Source organism: Haliaeetus albicilla, chromosome 17 (genome assembly GCF_947461875.1).
Source record: "Haliaeetus albicilla chromosome 17, bHalAlb1.1, whole genome shotgun sequence".
NCBI lineage: Eukaryota > Metazoa > Chordata > Aves > Accipitriformes > Accipitridae > Haliaeetus > Haliaeetus albicilla.
The window spans coordinates 28,705,858-28,730,604 of record NC_091499.1 but is presented as its reverse complement, the minus strand read 5'-3'; the positions used below and the strand labels follow the sequence as shown (position 1 = coordinate 28,730,604).

The 24,747-nt window shown below is 40.1% G+C and overlaps 1 protein-coding gene across 1 annotated transcript in view; it reads left to right on the top strand.

The window, feature by feature from the left end:
• The window catches only part of TRDN (triadin), a 239,427-nt gene that overhangs the window by 123,572 nt on the left and 91,108 nt on the right, over positions 1-24,747 (top strand). Inside the window, 2 exon segments of the mRNA XM_069805163.1 lie at positions 16,689-16,724; positions 19,637-19,690. Coding sequence (XP_069661264.1) covers positions 16,689-16,724; positions 19,637-19,690 — 90 coding nt within the window.

Below are 24,747 nucleotides of genomic sequence, written 5' to 3'. Positions count from 1 at the left end.
AAGAATGTTGATAACACTGATGTTTTCAGTTGTTGCTCAGTAATGTTTAGACTAAAGTCAAGGATTTTTCAGCTTCTCATGCCCAGCCAGCGAGAAAGCTGGAGGGGCACAAGAAGTTGGGAGGGGACACAGCCGGGACAGCTGACCCAAACTGGCCAAAGGGGTATTCCATACCATGGGACATCCCATCTAGTATAGGAACTGGGGGGAGTGGGGGCAGAGGGATCACCACTCGGGGACTGGCTGGGCGTCAATTGGCGGGTGGTGAGCAATTGCCCTGTGCATCATTTGTACATTCCAATCCTTTTATTATTACTGTTGCCATTTGATTAGTGTTATCATTATTAGTTTCTTCTTTTCTTTTCTATTAAACCGTTCTTATCTCAACCCACGAGTTTTACTTCTTCTCCCGATTTTCTCCCCCATCCCACTGGGTGGGGGGGCAGTGAGTGAGCGGCTGCGTGGTGCTTAGTTGCTGGCTGGGGTTAAACCATGACACCTCTGAATGCCAAACCAATGCTAGCTGGATTAAAGTTCCCAAACTTTTAGAAACTTTGATCACTTCCCTAATGAAAAACCAGGGACAGCAACCAATGCAAATGATGTTTAGGAAGAAAATGTTTTTGCTTAAAACCATAAGGCCTGATCAGCTGGACAAGTGTTCAAAAATCCCTACCCTCTGAGCCCCAGTCACAAATGTTTTAAGGGTGTCAAACCCAGGTACCTCCCTGAGCAGTTCTGCTTAGCAGAGATAAAACAAGTCAAGGTCTTGGTGTGCAGATCCACTCACCCCAGATCAGGGAGTGTGATCTGACTCGTATTGTATTGTGTTGGTACATGCATGCTCCCAACAGAGCATCCAAGCCCTTATGAAGGACCATTGCAGCCCCTATCTAAATCAGGGAGCTAGGTTGCAGTGGTTGCACATCCAGTGCTGTGGATGCATCCTTCATAGAATCATAGAATCATTTAGGTTGGAAAAGACCTTCAAGATCATCGAGTCCAACCATCATCCATGCCCACTAAACTATGTTATGGAGTATCTTGTTTATGCGCTTTTTGAATACCTCCAGAGATGGTGACTCCACCACTTCCCTGGGCAGCCTATTCCAATGTCTGACAACCCTCTCAGTAAAGAAATTTTTCCTAATATCCAACCTAAACCTCCCTTGCCGCAACTTGAGGCCATTTCCTCTCGTCCTATCTCCAGCCACCTGACAGAAGAGACCAGCACCCACCTCACTACACTCCCCCTTCAGGTAGTTGTAGAGAGCGATCAGGTCTCCCCTCAGCATCCTCTTCTCCAGACTAAACAGCCCCAGCTCCCTCAGCTGCTCCTCATCAGACTTGTGCTCCAGGCCCCTCACCAGCTCCGTTGCCCTTCTCTGGACACGCTCCAGCACCTCCATGTCTTTCCTGTACTGAGGGGCCCAAAACTGAACACAGGACTTGAGCTGCAGCCTCACCAGTGCCCAGTACAGGGGAACGATCACCTCCCTGCTCCTGCTGGCCACACTATTTCTGACACAGGCCAGGATGCCTTTGGCCTTCTTGGCCACCTGGGCACACTGCTGGCTCAAATTCAGCCGCCTGTCGACAAGCACCCCCAGGTCCTTTTCCGCTGGGCAGCTTTCCACCACTCTTCCCCAGGCCTGTAGCGCTGCATGGGGTTGTTGTGACCCAAGTGCAGGACCCAGCACTTGGCCTTGTTGAACCTCATACAATTGGCCTCAGCCCATCGATCCAGCCTGTCCAGATCCCGCTCTAGAGCCTTCCTACCCTCCAGCAGATCAACACTCCCACCCAACTTGGTGTTGACTGCAAACTTATTGAGGGTGCACTCAATGCCCTCGTCCAGATCATTGATGAAGATCTGACTATGATAAAGATATATCTGTGCTGCATGATACCATGTCATATGTTTCACATCAGCCAGTGTTAGAAGAGGAGGGGAGTGGTGATGTCTCTTTAGCTACCAAAGTAAATCTTTGCTTTCTGAATAGGAAAAGTCTCTGAGGACTTAAAGTTACAAATACTGGGGTACATTTTAGTGATGCCACTGTAACAATCAAGTGAACTTGCTCTGCAGTCATGAAAAAAAAACCCTAAAAGTTAATCTCAGATGTAAAAATTGAAAACATTACCTTATGACTGCCACAGAACCAGGTTAACCAGGTTATTCTTGCTACTGTGTCATCCAGTGAGATCATGTAGGTGGGGGGAAAGTCTATGTTTAATCACGCTTTGGAGGAGGGATGTTCTAGTGCAAGGTAGGCAGAGCAGAGTGGAGATAATCAGGCAAGACCAAACAAGACCTACCAGGTCCCAGTGATTTTTTGCATGGGTTGACTGCAGATGCATTTGCATCAGCTGTATTTTCTTTGCTTTAAAGGCCAGTCTTTGTAATTTGCAAAAGAAGCAATGATTTAATAGGAAATGGAGGGAAAAGACCATTTTATACACCCACAGTGTGTTCTTTGTTATTGTGCTCTATACAGACAGGAAGACAAATTCTTCTGATTATTTTTAAATTCCTGGTCTGAACAACAACAAAAAATCCATTTAATTTTGTGACTTCCTTGGCTCAACCGTTACCCTTGCAGTCTTGATATTAATCCTTCCATTATAATAAGAGAACAACTACTGACACCTGGTGGCCAATTATCTTTGTCATTCTATGTGCCTGGGTTTTCTGTTGTTTGCTTTCAAATGTGGCTATTTAAAGAGTTTGCTGATGAAATGATGAACCTATTGAGTATTTCCCTATGCTCCTTATCCTAATTCTTTCACGGCTAGAAAGGTGTTAGAATGTCATCCAAATGTGACACCATTCTCAAAAGAAAGATTTTGGAACAACAGTACTTTCAGCACTGCAAAAAAAAGTAAAAATTAATTAAAACATACTCTATGGCATAAGTTGATACTTAGAAAAAAAACCATGCTTGGCACATCCACTGATCTGGAGGAGTAGATGCACACCACACTGCCTGAAATGCTTTGGGTTGATCCATCTGCAATGGATTGAACGCTTCATCTGGGATCCAAATGCTGATCCCAGATTTTTTCTGATGAGCAAATGGGTAGTGCTTGCACACATTTGTAGGAAGACATCTCTGTTGTCTCTCAAGAGCAGGGTTTGAACCTCCTCGCTCTGCCCTGCCCACTCCCAGGAGTGTATTTCCAGCTAGAAAATAACTGAAGTGCTGACAGCTTTCGGCAGCCCAGCTTGGGCACTGCTGTGTGTCTCATGTTCCCTAATGTGATAGATGTCACATGGTAGATGTCAGCAGACAGGAGGGTGATGGGTGCTTTCAGAAGCACCCCAATGTCAGATCTGCAAAGGTCAGTGAGATGTAGAGGCTGTCTCAGTTTAGGCTGCTTACAAGGGCAAAATAGAGTTGTGAAGCCAGGCCAAGAGAGCCCAAGGCATTTTGAAAGTGGCTGGTCACATACAGAAAGCAAAACATGTTTATTCACGAATTTTCTTGTGGCTTATTAGACAAAGTATGAAGAAAAGGTAAAAAACGGCAGTGGTGAGGAACTGGGGTGCACATATATGTGTTACTGTGCATTTTGGATTGGCCAGGCCTGTTTTCAGAGTGGCTGCTACAGCATGTAGAAGGTAGGAGTTTTGAGGGTTAGAATCCTGTCTGACTGTTTCTTTGCTTAATTTTTCTTTTTTTTATGAAAAAAATACACTGTAGTGGGTTGACCGAGACCAGCAGCTAAACACCCACACAGCCACTCACTCAATCCCCACCCACCAACAGGACAGGGGAGAGAATAGGAAAAGCAAAAGTGAAAAAACTCATGGGTCAAGACAAAGACAGCTTAACAAGTGAAAAAAAGAGGGGAAAAAAACAAGTGCTGCAATGGCAGTCGCTCACCACCTCCCACAAGCAGACCAATGCCCAGCCAGCCTGAGCAACAGCCACCCTTCCCCCGTTCTTCTCTAACCTCAGTTTTTATTGCTGAGCATGTCATTATATGGCACGGAATATCCCTTTGGTGAATTTGGGTCAGCTGTCCCAGCTGTGTCTTTCCCAGGCTCTTCCAAGCTTGGTGGGGGCAGGCAGAATGCGAAAAAGAGAAAACCTTGATGTTATGCAAACATTGTTCACCAATATCCAAAATACTGGTGTGTTAACAATGTTTGAGCCACAAATCCAAAACATAGCACCATATAGGCTGCTATAAAGAAAATTAATGCCATCCGAGCCAGACCCAGTACAGGAACCTATAATTCATGTTTATTTGCAGCTAGGTTTAGAAAGATTAGGAGGAGAAACAAATGTAAAAATTAAGTAACAGAAATAATAAGCAATGAGTTGCCTAGTGATTCCTCATGCAGAAAAATGAATGTATAAGAGCAATAATTAAGGGAGCACAGTGTGTTACGAGTTGAGAGTAAATTTAGGAACAAATCATGTTAAAGCACACACACACAAAAAAAAAGAAAGATCAAGTTAGGGACCTTAGAACTGTGTGATCCTTCTCTAGGGTATTACTTATCAATATTCTTTTGACAGCTTTCTCGGCTAGACTGTTCATCCACTTGTACATTTCTGCAGGGGCCATGACTTGGCTTGCTCTGTGTTTGCACAACCTTCAGCAAAGACCCTGGCTCCAGTCTCATCTTAACTATTATTTCAATTGGTAATATCATTATATGAATCAATGCCTGTACACCAAAGCCTATAAAAAACATCTAGTTTTCCCAGCTGGCTGACTGGAGCTTCAGGTTTCATCTCCTGTACTACAGGCTGATTCATTCCTGACTAATAACTTGCTCATGACACTATTATGCATGTCAGGCCCATCCTGATTTTTTTCTTTCCTACTCCTCCTTTCCTGGATCCTATTCATAGCTCACCTGCTGTTTCCTGACATTTTTGCATTAGTGGAGGCTTCTGCTTTGAGCCATAAGCTACGCACCCAGCTCTCAGCACTGGTTGTATTTACTAACTCACAGAAATGCTGGATTAGGGTTCCTACACAGTTACCAGCAGGTGATGTTATTCACTCCTCTTTCTCTGACACAGACAGGGTTTAGTGGTATCTCTTGACTTTGATAACAATTTCCTGTTTGTGGGGCTTTGTACAACAAAATCACAGAAAGTGGAGATGGAAATGACCTACTAGGTCATCTAATCCTTCCCTCTGGCAATGCAGGATAATTCCTTACAGAATATCTTCAAGTGCTTTACCCAGTTTAGTTTTAAATGTCTGAAGTAAGTAGACCTCCATCAATTCCCACAGAAGATTATTCTACAACCTAATAGATCTCACAGTTAAGAAGTATTTTCATTCCAGTCTGCCTAAATTTTCCTTTGCTTAATTTTATCCCATTACTCAGAGTTATATTCTCTTGTGACACCCAAATATAGTCTTTCTAACCTCAGGGCCCAATTCCCTACTGCCTCATGTGTTATATTGCCACTTACATTTACATCTGGAAAGTAGCTTTAAAAGTGACAAGGTGAATGGCAAGTTGAGGTTGATATTTTCTCATACAGCTGTGAAATTATAAACCTTGCAACAGGGGACACAGACCATGGCCACACATCACCTGTGTACAAGGCACTGGTGAGACTGAAACTTGCATGTCGATACGGTGTCCAAATTGGAGAAAGAACAGAAAAAAGTCACTCACGTTATTTACAAATTAAGGATATTCTTCACAGAGAGGAATAAAGTATTCTATTCATCTCTTCAGAAAGAGGTGACTTTGTTATTGTGGATACTAAGTACCTCCACAGAAAAAAAAAAGATTCTGGCTGCTATAGCTCCCTTTAATCTAGTAGGAAGAGTTTAACAAGAATGAATGACCGGGAGCTGAAGCTAACTGAATCCAGACTGAAAATGAGGCACATGTTCTTAACACTAAGAGTGATAAACTACCACAGCATAGGGTGGATATTGCTTTCCCTGATGTCTGCAGAAGATGATTGTTTACCTAATGGAAGATACACATCAGGTGAAAAGGTGCCTCATTGAAATATAGGAGTCTCTGACAACAAAGTGTCGGACTAGATAACCCGATGGCGTGTTCTAGCCTTGAACATTATGGAGGTATATCCTCAGAGATGCACATGATAAGTTAAAAGAGAATGCAGTGGAGATTCAGTGTAGGAATGCAGCTGGAGACAAGCATCTTGCAGGTTGATTGGAAAAATGGAAATTCCTTTCTGCATTACTTTTATAAGCCTTTGTAAGCTGAACACATGACTGGTAGTCATCCTCTAAGTATTCAGTCTTCCATGGAAAATAGGAAAGCCTGCTTTTCTAATTGATATTTCCAGAAATCAAGAGACAGATATGACTATTCAGTAAAAATCAAAATGTATCTCCCCAAACAGATAAAAACAGAAGAACAAAAACAGGGTCACAGTGAGGGAGAAGGCAAAAAATCCAGCAGAGCAGAGATGCAAACACAGCAGAAAAGTAATTCCCATGGTCTCCATGTGACTGGCTGTTAAGGGAGTCTGCTCCCAAAACAAGACAAAAGGCAGCTCAAATATGTCCTACACTGAAAGTTTCAAAGCACTCAGTGGACTTTGAAGTCTATGCTCCATCATCAGCAGTGATTGACAACATGATTTCAAAGATATTTAAGTGCCTAAAGATGTAGCATGGCACCTGGTGGGATTTATAAACCCGTCAAAGTAGGCCAGGCACATAACTCCCATTGATTTTCTGTGAGAACTGAGCTCCTAAACACCTCTACCACTTTTGAATAAAGTACAGAGGCTGCAAGGCCACTGTGGTGTTTCTGAAAACATAGTCCCTTACTGCCTGTTGAAAGAGTTCTTCAGCTGGGAATGGTGACGTTATTCATACCAAGATCAAGCCAAACACTTATGCCCTTCCAGGACATGGTTAGGGTTCAGTGTTCAAGAGCTAGAAATGAGGTGAAATGCAAAGAGGTAAAGAGTTAGAAACAAGTTTTTCCTGCCTTCCCCTCATCTCCCCCTTACCTCTCCGTAACAACTGGCTCAATGCAAAACTGGCTCTCCGTTGCGATTGAGGTGACAGCTTGGCGGTGGAAGACTGACCTCCTCTGTCATTTGGTACGAATCGGCTTTGGAGGAAACCCTGTCTCCCTTCCCATCCTCGCCCACCTCCAGGTGTTGTGCAAAGCAAACTCTAGTAGAGAAGGTGAATATTCACTGTCTGAGTGCCTGCTCTGTCCATGACATGGCAGCAGCAGATGAATAAGCTTCAAGTGCCTTTCAGCGGCCCCTTCGCTGACTATTGTGAGTTGAGCACTTTCAAGGCAATGCTGAGTATTGCTCAGCCCAGACCTGTTTCTTTGTGTTTGTTCTTTTCCATCTTTAACTGCACAAAGCAGGGAGTGGTGTGAGAAAGGCAAATGCTGGATGATGGTGGTAAGATCTGGTTGGCAAAGAATTAGAAATGTCAACCCTTTAATAAATACAGGGAAAAAGGAGGAGGCTTGGGCTTGTGCTACTAACTCACTTTTTGATGAGTTAGCAAGAGAATCTTCCCTGAGCAAAGCAAAAGAGTGAGTTTAGTGTCTGACAGGCAATCTCTTCTGACGCTGCATTGCCAGTCTTGGAAAGAACTTTTGAGGGAAACGTGATACTAGAAAAAATCAAGCCTGAAGGTGATACATATTCAATCTAAAGTCCACACGGGTAACCAAATAATCAGTTTGCCTTTGGACTTTCAGATATGTAGAATGAAGTACCTGTGCTGTGCCAGCAGCTGGGTGGCATAGCTTTAATTAAAGAATCTAATTCATTGCATCAACCCTGTTTATGTTGGTCTGGGGATTAATGTAATATTTATTTTTCCAGTCACATCCAGAAATAACAGGATTAGAATATGCCTGTGCCTCAAACAACACAAAGTTAATCTTTTTTTATGAAGGAAAACAGTTCTGTGCCCTCAAAATAAGACATGCATCTGAGTCAGCAGGCCTGATATTTAAGATAATTATTCTATGTGAAACATCCATGCACAGACACATCAGCCAGGTTGCAATGGCATACCTATGCAGTGCTATCTATTTTCTGCTGTCGTTCAAAGGATAAGTTGAAGGCTTGACCCACAGCTAAATAAAGTCAGTAGGAATCTTCATAGTTTGCGATCAGGCTGATTTTCTTTCTTTTCTTTTGCTTTACACTTAAAAAGAAAAAGTAAATTTTCCCTTCACCTTGAAATGATATTTTAAAAGCTTTTACTAAGATTTAATGAACACATATTTGATAAAGACCTTCATGTCACTTATTTGAAAGCATACTTCAGTCTCTTGGATGCCTTTGCACTAGAAAGGTTCATAGACCAGAGGTATTCCTAACTTGTAACAAGGCATCTTGTACACTTCACTCTTATTTTACAGTTGTTTAACTCTTCAGTAAATATTCCCAATGGCCATGCTTGTTCTCTTGATCTGTTTTTCAAGAAGCAGAGCCAGATTTGTGGCTTTGCTATACGTAACTCTGAGAGACTAAATCTGATGAAGTATTATTGAATGATTAGGATAATAGAATGGGCAGATGTTCTTAGGCGGAAGAGCCATACATAGCTGTGGCTGTAAGTGCATTGATTTTTAGCTTGATTGCTGTAGGTTCTGCATGATGTTTCTTTCTGATAGATTTTGCTTCACTTACAAGAGTGTAATTAGAGTAGTGTATCACCTATAAAGATGAACGGATGGACATTACATTATTCAAGATGTCCCTTTTCATGGAGTGAGAATGCTGACTGCATCTGTGTTCAGAAGTATAAAAAATACCTTCTAGTGATAATGTCTATAGATGCCATCTGTATGTCTGTCTAATCCAACAGAAAGAAAGAAATTGAAATGTATTGGGAAGTATAAAAGAGGTATCGCAAGGACGCATAGCATACATACACTTAACAAAGCCTATTCTGACTGTAAAAAAAAAAATCCTCTTGTGAATCATTCAAAAAGTAATGGTGTGAGCTTTCTTAAGAAAAATGTAGAGAGTATATCCTCCATGCTGTTTCAAGAAAAGGTAAAAAAAGCTGAAGACATTTTTCAGCTGTTATAATATTTACATTAATTCAAATGATAGTTTATTCCAGGACAAGATATGATTCTTAAATTTTAGGAATTAATGTTATTACTTGCATTTGCTACACAAAAGCATTACCTTTTCCCTAAATGACTGCAGCTTGTGTAATTAACTGCACTTACAGCTTCCTCTGTGTGGATGACTGATCTCACGTCGTGCTCCAGAGTTTTGCTTTTTTAAACCACTCCTGATAAATGCAGAAGGCAATGGAACATGTTTCCACCTGCTCTGCAGTAGGGGAGACTGAAGGCATTTCAGCAATTACAAAGCAGAAAGGAGAAATCACTAATTAGGGAACCATGAATCACGGGTACAGTTGAAATTGGCCATTCCCAAAGTGCAGGCTGTTTCCTACTACAAGTGTAGCTGAATCACTTGTTTGCTCACATCCCTCTCTACTTGCTTTATTTTTTACTCTATTCAGTGAACTTTTTTAATGATCTTGAGAAGCCTGTTTGAGGCAACATTTAGTATTTCAGCCATGCACGTTGCCATACAACTTTCTGGAAAGCTCTGTGGGCTTTAGGCTACTGCCTGCCTCTGGTGCCGTGCTGCTCGGGGTTTGCAAGCACTCAGGGGAGAATATAGAGCTCCGTAAATGGTGATGGACATAGTGGTGCGAGGAAACAGTGCGGTGAGGAAGCAACACACGCAAGGGCTGGTGATCAGAAGGGACTTGGAGACACCAAAGAAATGAAGAAATTATCAAAAAGTCTGCTACTGTGAGTGAGGAGGAAATAGAAACGATGGCGAGGAGAGAGGGCACCCTTCACAGAGAGTGGAAGGCAGGCTTGAATATTTTTCCTGCTGCAATGGAAAACAATCTGTAAAAATTTGAGAGTAGCATTTTAGAGTAATTACAGTAGTATTTTAGAGCACAATTTTCTATTGTAATCAACAACAGAAGGTTAGTTTGTTAGCTAGTTTTTCTTAGTCCTAAATTCTTCAAACCCCATTTATATCCCACATTGGTTATCAGTACCTTTTGAGAATTGTTTCTTATAGTCCAGTCTCATGTTGCTTGAGGAAACTTGATTTTACCTTCCAGAACCTCCACTTCTTCCCATTTCACCCAGCGATAGTAATGTCATCTGCAGTTTCCCCTCACTTCGTGTCCTACAGCCTGGAGAGATTTAAACGCAAAACCTGCAATCTGGGATTCAAGGCTTGCTGGCCTCTGCCAATAAATTTCCCTGTTATTCCCAAGTTATTCTCAAAGGAAGATAGTTAAACTCTGGTCGGGGAGTTTGTTGCTGTCACCAAATGGGTCAGGGAACAGCTCTGAAACAGCAGCAGTGCAATACATTGCTTTTCCTTGGGCACATCTTCAGCCTCGCCAGCGCAGTGAGATGCCTTTCTTATGCTCACCAAGAAATGGTATTTTGGAAAGGCAAGAGGAGTTTCTGTCAGTAATTGTCACAGAGCATATGGCAATATCATGCTCAGTGATTAAGATGAGGAACAAAATCAACTGTTGGTCCAAACACACAATTTTCCATGTGGGAGAAATAGTGGTATTTCTGAACAGCTCTTTTATGGCAATGTCAAATTTTAGGGTTTTCGGAAAGTATGTTAAAAAATGAATCTTACATTAGTATGAGCAGTTTTGATAGAGCCTTCCTAGATTTTAAGCCTGCTGAAAAGAAGAAACGATATTGTTTTAATTCCCTGTAATACGAAATCTTTAAAATCTTAGTTGTAAAATGGAGACATTGCAATAGAAAGTGTAGGCACTCTGATAAAATGCCCCTATATGTGGCATCTGCTGCTTCAGAAGTGCCTGAAATCAAAACAAAAAGTGCTGCCAAAAGCTGTGAAATGTGGTAAGATGGCAATTACTTCTAATGCCATACAACTACTGTAACCTTGTCAAAAATAGTATAAATTAAAAATCAACTGAGTAACAAATTCTTAAAGGTAGTTCAGAATTGAACACTTCTCAGAATCTTGGAATATTAGTTGAAATCAATACTATTTTGTGGAAATAAGTTTTAAGAACTCCAAGCAAATGAAAAAAGAAATGCTAGACCACAGTATATTTCAATAGGAGGTTTGAAAATCCTTGTTTAATTACTATATGTTCAATAGCAGTACATTTTTCATAATGCTCAGCTATCTGGGGTGTCGTGCTCTTTTACCACTGTAAATCGCATTAACGGCAAATCTTGGTACTTAATAAATTGTTTTTAAATTCTGGTACATCTGCTAGCTTGGGAGCAGACTGTACTGAGATTGGTCTCTAGGTGACTTTAATTATGTTTTTCATTCACATGATGGAAGTTCTCAGCCATCAGGTGCCACCTGTTGTCATTTTTGTTTCCACCCTTGTGAACTCTTGCTCAGGGCAGCAAAGGGAACATTAGCTGTCGTACTTGTAAGGTGTATTGTCTTAAAAGCTCTGCTGTTGTATTGCATTTGCAAAGCCAGAACCAAGCTCCCAAATCATGCTCGCCATTGTGCTTTGGTCAGTAATAACAGCCCGAAGCCTTTTTTTTCTGGAGAACCAGCACAATTTTGACTTCAAGACACTGGAAAATATCATTTCAATTTTCAACACCTTTCTTTCTGATTCTTGAAGTTTCTGTTCATTTTTCTGCCCTCTTTTTCTTCTCCTACTTTTAATTACAAAATGAATTGAATACCCAAGTCAAAATAAATGGTAAGAGTCAAGCAATGACGCAAGATTTGTGTATGTCTTATTAGAAACTTTCTTCTTTGAATCAGCTGGTAGAGCTATGCTCATCTTCATCACAGAACGTTTCTTCTCTGGGTCTATGTAGCTCATTAGCAAATCAGTGGGGTTTGATTAAGCCCATCTAGTATGTGATCACCAGCTAAATGATAGAGAAGGTAGATGGTCAGTGCTAGCTGAGGTTTAGGATGAGAATTCCTCCTTTAGTAACTGCTTAACATTTTAAATTTCTCTTTAGTTTTTGATTCAGTGAATCATGTTTTCCAGAGGCATCTAGTAATTCCCCAGGGTCCTGGTGCTTAGTCCAGATCAGGCAGGACAGAGGAATCCTTGCATCTTTAGCTTCCTTAACCTTAGCTATCAGGTTATGCAATGTTTGATTAGGTTATTAGCTACCATTCAGTTTGGACACTGTGGTTGCCACCTGATGCTGAAATCAGTTTCTGTTTGTAAATGTGATATTACCGTCATGTTCTTTGGTAAGCTTCCAAAGAGAAAGTTTGGTTTAGATACAGCATATAAAATAATGCTTCCAATAGTAAAAGTGGGCTTAGGCAGCTATTTTAAACAGTGCATCATTAGCAGAGCTATCAATATATTGTCTCTGAAATACTCATTTATCTGAATAACACTTTTAATTTAAGATTTTTTTATACGCTTTTATATATTTGAGTGAGAGATTTCTAGGAAGAAAAAGCACAGAGAAGCTTTTCGAGAGAGTACAATTTGAGACCCATTTATTTCCCAGAACTTTTTCTACATAAAAATTAGATGATGTATGGAGCTGCTGAAGATCTGCTTCAATGTACAACAGTGATCAAATGTACAACATATACTGTGTTATAAATCCCTTGCTAAAAAAGGTATAAAAGTTTTGTGAACGCCAGATCTAGAATTCACTTCAGAGCAATGTTTGAAACACTCCGTTTTGGAAGTTTGTTTAAACTCAACCAACCCCACTCTGTACTAAAGCACTGGGGCAGCCTTGTCTAATGGCTTATTACCAATCTCCTAGGGACTCACTGGCATGAAAGGCACTATATAAGCTAGAGGGATTTTTTTTTTCTCTTGCCCCATGTGTAGTTTAGATGTTATTTGCAGTTACTGTGTACTGCTAGTTTACTTCAAAAGAATGCTGATCGAGGCCTGAGGAAAAGATCGAGCTATGTGCTAAAAAGAGGCAAAATAATAAAGTACTGCTTTGCTGTTCTACTGAGATACATCTGTGCTGGCTGCCAAATGCTCATTCCTAGTTTGAATTCAGAATTGATCCGTTTAGCCTGTACAGATAAGAACAAAGTCAGATTATGTTTGTTTAAATATTTGGTGTTTTTTAATAAGATAATTTTTTAAAAGTTTTACTGTACTTTAATCTTTTTCAAGAGTCAGTAAAAGAAAAACCTGTTCATTCACCTGGAAAGAGGGGAGCTTGTACAACCATGCTTGCTTTTTGAGAATACAGACCAGAATACAACTGTCTTCAAATATCTCCTGAGAATAACTGTAAAAAGAAAAGGGTGCTTCACAGTCCTCCAAAGCTGACAAATGATTTTGTTAGCTGTGGTGCTTAGCCTGTTAAAGCCTCTTGCAGGTGCTTTCAAAAAAGCCCACGGGTAGGGTTGTCAGAGGGATCCAAAACCTTTGGATTGCTCAGTATTTGGGTGGTTTACATAAGCCCTTTAAGAAGACCTGAGTATCAAAGCTGTCTTCAACAATATCTGAAAAATTGACTGCATCAGACTGGGCAACAAATTACCAAAAGCATCAGATTGTGAAGTCTTATCTCTTACAGTAAGTCTACTTTTTTTTTTTCTTTTTTTTTTAATTGTTTTACATTGTTGTAGAAGTGGGCATTTTCTCGAAAATAAAATGCATTCCCCATTGTTGGATATCAAGTAGTTCTGTCACCAATACCAAGGCCAGTGTTTTTGACCGTACTACTGGTGAAGGCTGCTAGAGCACCCAGAGTGATGTTCATGTGTTATGTGGGTCCTAATGAAGTTACATGGCTTCCAAGTGTAGGCGTCATTCTTATGTCATACAGTTGCCTTTCCTGTTGCCAGACTTCAGATGTAACTTTTTAAAGAGAAAATAGCCTAAAACTCTGGAGATTATACTTCCTAGGCTGGTTGGCAAAGACATGTTTAAGACAATGTTTATATGTTGCCTGACATTGGTGTTCAAAGAAAAGTTAGTTTCTTCTGGAAATTCCTTTTCTTAACTAACCCACAAAACCAGACCCACTGAGAGGCCAGAAAGCTTGTTGTTGTTTTTAAGAAAAAGACATAATGACTATAAAAACCTGATTGTAATATAAGCTGTGTTCCCCAACCACACTCCCATAGTTTAAAAGTTAAACCCTAGACCTGTGCAAAACAAAAAAGACAGAGGCAAAATGATCATTGACTTAAATTACACTAATATAACTCATTCTTCAATTCAATTTTTGGTATTATTTTCCTTTGAGTTGTTTAGTTACGTGCTATTTGTGCCTTGTAGCAGGTAACTACATTTAGGGACTTCAGAAGTCCTGATCAGTTTTCCTTCCTTCTGTGAGATCTACCAATTGTTCAGTTCTTTGCAATTAGGTCATTTATTTCATGCAAGTGTGAGGTGCCTAGATGTAAATGCTATATCCCATCAAAGAAACCTCCATGGTTCAAGGTCCTACAAAACCCCCTCTGGACAATTTTTTGTAAATCATTCCAGCCTAGTTGCATAAGTATGGCTTTAGAAATCAAACTCTAGGCACCTTGGCTTGAAAAGAATAGCCTAAGAGTAAAAAATATTTACATTTTCATATCAATATGTGTTATTGGAATCAGCTATTGGTAATTTTCTGCTCTTAAAAAACATAACAAAACAAAAATACACCAATAAAACCCAAATTATAAGATTTTCTTACAGGAACAATTGTCCAGATATTTACTCAGAATTTACTATATGTTTTGTATTTCAGATGATGGAAAAACACATTGATTCTTTTAACTTAAATTATGGCTCTAAAATACATTAAAGTATGTTGTCCTAATAAATGATGGTTTATATGAAAAAAAGGAAAGAAAGAACTTGAGGGCTTTATTTAGATCCAGTCTGTTATTGTAAATGATGCTGCCAATTTATTTATTTTTTTTATAACCGCCAGCAATAGAAGATTATTGTGATAAATGATTCATATCACTGCAATATACACCTTTTAAAATTTCCATATCTGGCAACTAATAGGCACTTCTTGAAGGCTTCAATAGACTCCTTAGCCAGATTATGTGGCTGAAAGCTGCCTCATGATTAATTTCATCTAAATGTGGTAATTACCATACTTTGAAGTAATGCCTGCAAAACATGCTTTCACAGAGAGTTAGTGGAAGCAGAGGATTAACCTAAAAACATTTCAGTTCAGAGCAGCATATCACCCAAATAGAAATGTATTTTCCTCTGAATTTTTCAAGACTTTTTATTAGACTACTTGGCAGTCATTTGCATTACCTTATCTCATATCAACTTCTTCACAGCAATTTAGAAAGCAACAGAAACTGAAGCAACTTTGTATTATTATCAGTAATGGGATAGTCTTGGTTTTGCAAGCTACTTATTTTGGCAGCTTCTGCCCTGAAGTATTTCTTGTATTAGTGTTTAAAAGCACAATTAATTTATCATTCCTATATGTTGTTGACATAAGCATTATCCTGCCTATGTTCTAGGCACACTATAGATTATTAGCGAGTATGTTCATTTCCTCATGGGCACCCAGGGGAGTAACTTCTACCACTGCTCTGTGCATCTCTTTGCTTCCTATCTCACAGGACCTCCACAAACCATTCCTTAGTTGTACAGGTGAGACTAGCGAAAAAGGTACATAAGGCCCCAAGTACAGTTATAAAAACGGCTGCTTTTTGCACCCAGCTAAAAGCCCTGAGGTAGAATAGCACCTCGAATTATCATGAGTATCGCTGAGCATTTCAGCGTCACTGAGTATTTCTGCCCACTTACATCTGCTTAGCAAAGATTCCAAATCTTCTCTCAGCCATCAGAAAAAAGTCCTACAAAAAACGTGGCACAAAAATGCCACCTTAACTGAAGGTGGGACGAACAGTTTAGTTAAGTCTCTCTTGTAGGCTGCCTGGCCATGCTGTGTTTTGATATAGCCGAGTAATTTTAACTTTATTTAAATCAAGCCGGGACAGGTTTTGCCTACTCTTACATGGTCCGTAGGTAGGACTGACTGAGTTTCTTCAGGTTCATATGCTATTCCACGTTGGCTTAGTTTTGGTAAGAATCTTATGTGTGCTCTTTTTCACAACCGTGAAAGAAATGGATTAGCTTGAACTTTATTTGAAGATTGGGAAAAGTCTGGAGAAGCCGGGATCTTTCCTCCAGGCTGGACCAGAGGGATGACTCGGTTTCTCTCTCTCCTCTCTTTAGCTGTAAATCTTCCATTTGTTTTGGCAGGTGGGAAATACGTGGCAGCTGGGGTTTTGGCTAGGTGTTATGTGGAGCCTTCCAAACTAGGCTTCAGTTGTATGGTTGTCAGAAATTGTAGGAAGATAATGCCTTTCATGACATGTCTCTATACTTGGGCTCCTAGAGCATCTTCCCTTCAGTTCTGCAACCTGACAATGTGCACACGGTGAGCAGCCACGGCTCAGCTAGTACACGGAAGCCACAGTAACTCAAACACACGTTGAATCTCACAGATTACTATATTGAAATTAAACAAAAATGTCCATGTTCACGCAGGTTTTGTTGCATTCACCCTTAAGGTTAAATTTCTGCAACTGTAGCATGAAACAAACAGAAGTGAACTGATTCACTGCATCATTCAAATGCACTTTGCAGCAAATAACCTGTTTCACCTCTAAAGCACAGAATGCAGTTTTCTATCTACCTGTATTCTTCCTGGGGTTTTATGCACTTTTTTTTTTATCTTACAGATAAAAAAGCAGCTGCTGTGTCCAAGGAACTCAAAAGTAAGAAACTACTGTGCCATAGGTTATGATCTCTTTTATATGCCATGTATTTTCAAACAGCATGTTTCAATAATCCAAATTAATAGTTATTGAATTGTTGAAAACACAAAAAAGAAAGCTATACCGCTTATAATTGAAAAATGACATATTTAGACTTCAGCTGCCTCCTACTTTCTAAATCCTGCTTCTAATTCCACACTCCTCTGTGACTGACAGTTTTGCCTTCCCCTCTTTTCTGTCACTGTCTTCAAAAACAAAGGTTTCATGGGGAAGGAAATGTCAAATGAAGTCTCAGCTGAATGTGCTCTCAGTGGCAGCAGTTTTGGTAAATGGGCTGAGAAGACTGAGAGTCCGACGTGCTGAGGACCACCAAATTTATCTTCACAAATGCAAAACAAGGGCCCTGCCCACCCAGTTACTTCGGATTCAGGCAGAGAGACTTCTGAGGCAGAAGAGATGTAGGGGCTGGGCTCTTCTGCATAAATAACCAAAAAATGCTCTGAGAACATGCTGTTGTTAACAAGGGAACTTTTACGCCTTCCTTTTCTACAAATTTGCAAGCATCAATGCCTCAACACAGTGAGGATAATAAGACAGTTTCACTGGTAAGACTTCATCTGCTCAGATCTCTGTTCTGGAAGCACAGTATATAAGAAAAATTAGGAAAACTACAGTGCTTCAAAATCTCATTAAAATTCATAATTAAAGCATGCACTGACTCCCATCTCCATATATGATCTTTCCTGACCTGTATGGCAGAATAATCCCCTGCCATCCTCAGTTTTGCAGGAATTTATTGAAGATTTCTTTTGGCAATCAAGAAAAGCTTATACATTGGTTTCCTACTCAAATTTTGCAGAAACATTGAACAAAAGATTCAATGGACTTAGTCTACAAGTAATGTCCTGTTAGTGAAATAACTGTCCGTTTGCAAGCAGGTTGTAAAGGATCTATTGATCTGGGCACATGATTCCTCTCATGGGAGAACTCCTTAGCAACTGTCACAGCAAAGCTTCCCACTCCATTGCATGAGTGAAACGTGCAGGGTGAAGTTTTCAGCTAATACTTGTTCATAAAGATGCAGAGTCATTAGCACTGAAATAATTTATGAATTACAAGCTAAAAAGCATATGCTTACAAAATAAATGTCAAAACATCTGGCACTTTTGTTTCAAAGCTACTGAAAAGTTAAATAAAAAAATAAATAAATTGCAGAAGTTTTTGGTCAAACATATCCTTCTTTTTAATTTTTTTCCTCAATTAAAATTATTTTAGTTGCTCAGAAATGAAATATTTCAAATGGAAATAAAAATCCTGGTAGAATACAAAGAATCCTAGCTTAATTTGTTTTCATAGCTGTTACAAACAAAAAGTAAAAAAAAAAGTCTCGCTGGCCAGCAAGTTCTAGCTGAAAGCTCAGAAGGGAATAAATGCGGGAGTCCTGCCATTTTGTATTAAGTCCACTTGTAGAATATGTGTGTTGAATCTCCTGCTTCTTCTGCAAGAACAGGCACTTAGGAAAGTAATACTAAGTAAATTCTTCTCTAAGGTCTTCTACATATTTCCTTGAAGGAGGGGTGAGCACCCCAAGTAATTACAATGCTGTGATAATAACTAAGTTAGGATATAATTATCTGCTGCAGGCTTTTAAATGGATGGAAACAAAACAATCCCACACATGCAAACTGTATTTTGTTTTCATTCTGTTTCACAAGACAATCTGATGCATCTTTTATGAACTTCTCAGAAGACTGGAGGGGAAGAACTCAAAATTACATTCCTGATTTAGCCATATTCTTTTTCTCTGTAATAACACAGTGACAGATGTGAAGGATTAACTAACATTTTTTTGGCATTCTGTAATTCAGGTTGTGATTAAAATGATTAATTATTTCCTCTCACTATACGGAAATGTGAATTTTAAGTTAGAGGATCTTCTGGTTGATATAAAAAATCCATTATGAAAGTCAGTGGAGTTTAACTTATGGATATTTGTTAAATTATTGTGGTTTAAGTACAGTCTGGTATTTACCTAGACATTGGTAAAGAGTAAATAAATCCAGTAGGTTAGTTTGGTTCTTCTGTCCAGGGCTGAGATTCTCCAGGTCTGCTTGGGGATGCACATACCCTTCATCATTTGGGCCTTCATTCTGCAAGGAAACGTCCTACCTCAGCAGAGCGAGAATACTGTCAATGTTTCATGAAAAGACCAAAACCAACTACAGTTAAGCGGCCCAAGAGGGCCCGTTTCTCTGCTAGGAGAACCCAGCAGTTGCTCTTTCAAGTGCGGGCTCAAACACAAAGTTGTTCTCCTAACGCTCCTCCGTTCCTCGGGCTGGAGAGAGATTCCTGGCGTCGCGGCATCTGGGAACGTACTTTGCAGTAGCAGCCCAATTTCGCCTTTCCTCATCAGGGAGACATTCAGATCAGGGGAAAGGGATGCCGCTTTGAATCCCTCTGGGATCCCAAGAAGCACGGCTGCTGAATTGGCGGCGGGCAGGTTCAGGACCTTCTGCTCCCATAACCGCACCAGCGAACGCGGAGGCTCCCAGCCCAAAACTGCTGCCTGAGCCGCGAGGCCATGCCCGAACCCCTAGATACCTGCTTTGCTCTGCTTCGCCAGTAGAGATTGAATTACTAGACAGAAAAAGCAAAAAGAAGTGATTCGGTCCCTAACGGCAAGAGTTTGCTAGCCCTTCGGCTAGCTATTTTGTTGATGCTTTTGAGTTTATTGGTGGCAGCTCAGCTCTTTTCTCTTTGGGTGACCTCTTTGTCTAACTCTTCAGTGAAAATATTGCCACAGGCTGTATCTCACTGAAAGCCTTTCCTCAGGTTTCTGGGGTTTTTTTAAGATATAACGCTTTGTAGTAATTGGTTTAATTTGTTCTCTTTTCTTTTTTTTTTTTTTTAAGAGCCAGCAAAAGCTCCTGCAGCCAAACCAGCCACCAAGAAAGCAGCAGCACCAGGTAAAGGAGCAAAATGTTCACATTCAGCCTATTTCTTGTATTCTTGAACCAGTTTATTGCATCACAGCACCATCTGCTGGATTCTGCAAAAGCCACTGTTTGGGGGTTTTGGTCTGTTTGCTCTAAATTATTGTGATAATTTCGATGTGAAATCTTTGCTAAGAACAAAAGCATTTTGCATTGGTCTCTAACCTTATGGTGGCTTCTCGTCCTCCCATGGCAGCTGTCCTCCCACGGGCCATTCTGCAGGGCTTGAGATCAAAAAGTGAATCTGAATGTAAAGAGTGATTTAAAAAGCAATATTTACAGAAATGAGTTTTCACGTGAAGATGTATTCGAGCCCTTCAAGAAGGGGATCTGATTTTTCAAAGTGCTGATCTCACAGTAGGTTTTGCAAAAAATGGAGCTCTTAGATAATCATAAATATGCACTGAAAAGAAAAGGAAACTTTTTTTAAAAGAAAATAGTGGCACAAATTCATATCAGAATTTAGATTGTACTGTAAAAATCTACTACTTTTTGTTGATTTCTGATCTCATCTGCTTCACAGCCATCTTCAAAACTGCCATGTCACATTTCTGCTTAATTTAATAAAAGCCAATATACTGAATAACAATCTAAATATTCAGGATAGTTGTAGTTTTACTACATTTTAAATTAACTAACAAAAAAACCAGGAATTTCCATGTGAAAATGGGATCAATATATAACCAGTGCTGCACCAGGCTCGGTGCTGCTGAGCTCTGCCTGGTGCTGGCATCGCAGAAGCAGCCAACCCAGCGTCTTGCTTCCAGCTGATCCCACTGTACGTGGCTATGTGCATCCACAGGGATCTGGGATCTTTTTATTTTCTTTTTTTTTTTTTTTTCCCTTTAAGATTGTTTTATGGCTGTCTTTCTCTAATTCAGACCTTTTCGGTGATCTATCTCGGAACTCTCCACCACTGAACAAGGGAATAATACCTTGCTTCAGTAGGGGAGACTGGGAATTGGTCAAGGATCCGTGCAAGCCAGGAACATCTTCAGTTGCCTCTTCCACAAAAGGATTTGCAGGCTGGAATTGCAGTTGATGGAGGCTATCGGAGGGCATGTTGTACAGCTGTACGACGTATTGTGCGAAGGTGGCCTCAGCAGTGCCATTTCCCCACCGATGCTCCCGGTCCCTGCCTGCTGTGTTTGCTTGACGCTGTGTTCAGTCGTGCTAATACAACTGGGAGAACAGCATAAACCACACCATTGCCATGGCTTAGAGATAAAAACTGTCCTAGAAACGTGTGTGTGTGTGGCAGGGTGTTCAGTCTGGCTCATTTCAGTAAGTCTGGCTCCGCAAACATTTATATCCCTGTAACTGATAATTTCTTAAAGCAGCTTTGTTGCCAAAGTGTGTTGTATAGTTGGACCCTTAGATGTCTTGACAGTACACTGCAGAAATCGTTATGTTAGAACCATATGCTTATAATTAATTCATTCCACCTGCTTGCATCCAATATTTGTGTTCATTTTTGAAAAATATTCCAATGAGTCTGCTTGTTGGCAACAGTGGTGATGACAGTAATCTGCTTAAGATAAAGAAAAGGGGAAAAACTGGCATGGCTTCCTATGGAAAAATAAAATGAGTTTGCCTGTTCTGACACATTTCTAAATATCTAGTTTGCCTTAAAAGCGATAAAGAGCAGTAGGCTTTGACTCCTACATTTTTGTTTCCCCTCCCCAAATGGCACTGTTCTCTGAAAATTGATTTTTCCCGAGAATAACTCACCGTAGCAAAATATTAAATACGCTTGTTTGGCAATATCGTAACTAGACTGCTGCCTATTAGCACAGTAAATTAAATACATTATCCAATTTCATATTTCATTTTCTTCCACATATCTTATTACATCACAACCTGTACCCCAGAACGCCTAAAGCTGAAGGTTTAGTCCTATTAACAGACTGAACAGACTGAGAGCGCAGCTGGTCATCTTCTAGTGCTTCTACATCACATATGTTCCTGGTCTTAAAGTCACTGGTGAAGAAAACCCTGCCTAATACACTGTGCACTATTTTTAGCTCCATATATTTATACAGCGAAAGCAAAGAAAGTGAATGTGGGACTGGGAAGTCTAGAAGAGCTTCTGCATCTGGAAACTGATGGCTGCTCTAGGAAACCAGCCTCAGTGAATACCTGTTACATGATTTTCAAATTGGATCTTTTCAAACGTAGTGTTTTCTCTAACTGGAAAAAATTACCTCTCTGGCAACCGTCTGAAACCAGGCTGGAGAACCTAGTATTTGGCTCTCCAGCAGAATAGTTTCACAGCTCTCTGCAGGTGATGCTGTTCTGAAGGGAGAAACCAGAGGTGAAGTTCCTTCATGACACCAGTCCAATTAGCAGAAGGGTGATGAGGTACCCCGGTGGGCAGCGAGGAGCCTCGGTGCCGCTGAGCCCCGTGCGCTCCCTTAGCTGGGGTCGGGGATGGGAACGGCTCTTCTGCCAGTCCCTCGCCCGGGATAACCCCACATTCTGGGCAACACCCCTGCACCTTCTTTAAGGACCGGTGACAGTGCTTTCCCTGATGATTCGCCCATTATAAAAAATCAGATCTAACTGTTTTCAACACTGTAAAAATTAAATCCTAATTGTAGCTTCGAAATTCCCTGGATTGGTCGTGCAATTTTTAATTTAATTTTACAGTATGTTTAACAGATTTTGTACTGTCACTTAACTTCCTAATTACTGATTTTTAATGCCTAATTTTTCCCATCTTCCTCTCCATACACACACACACAAAAATCTAATTCATTGCTCCCTTTGGGTTCATAACAGAAACTCCTTTTGAGCACCATTTCCCCCTTGAAAATCAATGAAATTTAGTTCAGGCCCAGAAAAAATAAAATAAGTATGACAGACAAATAGCCAGTTTTAAGTGCTCAGATATCAGCTGCATCCAATCTCTCAAACTGACTCTGTCAGTTGTGCTGGAATTATTACTGTTTTATTATGCCTCTGATTTTTCCACTGTTGGTAAGAAGCAGAAAGAAAAAAAAAAAAAAAAGGACATTATATAGGAAATGAGTTCATAATGTAAGTACAGAGTATTAGAACACAGGATATACCAAAAAAACCCAGTCAGAGGATCAACTGAAGAGGTTCAGATTACTCTGTCTGATGCAGGAAGATGTACTGGTTCTACTGGTAATGGGCAGCATCTATTTAACAAATTATTTTAATTCTTGGTTCAAGGTGAACAGCAGCAACTAAAATGGCAGCAGGAAAGAATCTTTGTACTTGCCATATGGTATAACCAGTTTCTTTCTCTCTCACCATACGTGGATGTGGCCCTTGTAGAGTTTGCCATCCTGCATTATCTTCAGGATCTTATATCTGAGTGCCCCTATGTGCCCTGAAATGTCACTTTATAAGCAGCCACTGCCCCTGGTTAGCATCACTGCATGCATTTCTGTTGTACAGGTGTTACCAAGAAAATTCTTCTGGTAGCTGGAATAGTCTGTTCCGTTTTCTAGTCCCTGAAGTTAACTCTCTCAGAGTTTTCCACAACATAAGCACAGCCATTCTCAGGGTTTACATTTCTGGGTTTACAGTTTAACTCTTCAGGGACAAATGACAGAGGTAGCTTATTGCATGCATAAAGATAGGCTTTCCAGTTTATTTTTGGATGAAATAAATCTTCACTCAGGCAGCAGGTGTTTATGCAGCAACAAACAAAATAATGAAACCCTACCTGTATTAATCCTGCTGCTCAGGGTCCTTGGGTTTAGATCCAGGGTCATCCTGTAGTCTTTTTGAATCACAGAGGCTTTCTTTTTGGTCCAGGTTAGCACAATTCTTCCTCTCTCCCACCTTAACTCTTTGGGAAGCTAAACAGCATATCATCTCTGACGTACTCAGATTCTTTCTGGTTTTAAACAAGACTTACAGGCTTGTTTGTCATTGCGCAGTAAGTGGAAATTATCTGGTCTCAGTCCCCAGCAACCTGCAGGGGTTAGGATAAACTGGGTCTTGGTCCTCACCAGTTTGTCCCAGAGGTTTAGTGAAGCCTCACAGCTGACTCTGCTCTTGGTCTGCCAGGAATGCACTGTACCCTCAGCAGCTAAAACCTTGCTGCTCTTGCAGTAACCCATCACGCGGCCACTTCTTAATATCTGCAGGAATCTATTATGTGGATGGAGACGAACTCCACAAAACGTTCCAACCCACTGATGTTTTCATCCCAGCTCAAGTCTGAGAAAATAGTGCAGACTAGGAGGTCTTAAATTGTCCACAGGATTATGTAAATTGGATCATTATCTAACTCTGAATGGGAAAGAAAAAATGAATTCTCGACTTATGTCACAATATATGCCCTCAAAGGGGAAGAATTTTCCAATGTTAGAAGATTTTGCTTACAACCTTGAATTCTTTACATACAGGATTTATTTAAACGGAGCATGAAATAGCTTATTTTACACTAAGCTTTCTAATCTGAAATCCAGTTTTTATTCACCAATTTTTAAAATCTTTTTGAGTAAATGGCCTAGAATTCAGGTTATTGTTACTGCTTTTGCTAGGATGTTGAAATGCCTAGTCTCATAGCCTGGCATACTATTGTTGCATTTATACGTTCCTTAGAGTATCCCCTGTTTCAGGATCATATAGAGTTAAAATAATTTTGTATACTCTCTTTCACATCATAGTGAACTGTGAAGACATTTGTACTAAAAATACAGCCTTGTTTCTTTTTTTATTCCTAGATATTATTAAATGCTACTGTCCAGTCTATGCAATGCAGCAAAGTACTAACACAAAAAAATTGCATTACTTCAACAGCAAGGCAGGGGGAGCAAGTTAACTACAAAAAAAAGGAATTATTTAATACATGAAAGTAACAATAATGAGAATAAAAGAGGGTCAAAATTAAATGCTATTTAAATACAGATCAGAGCTAAAAGGATTATTTAAGTGTCCACTCTTTATGGAAAAGGCATTTTAAGGTGTTTTGTTCTGAGGCTGACAATCTTTCATAGCCCTGAAGTTGTTTCATGATTTAAGTGCACTTTTGGCAAGAATTGGGCCCA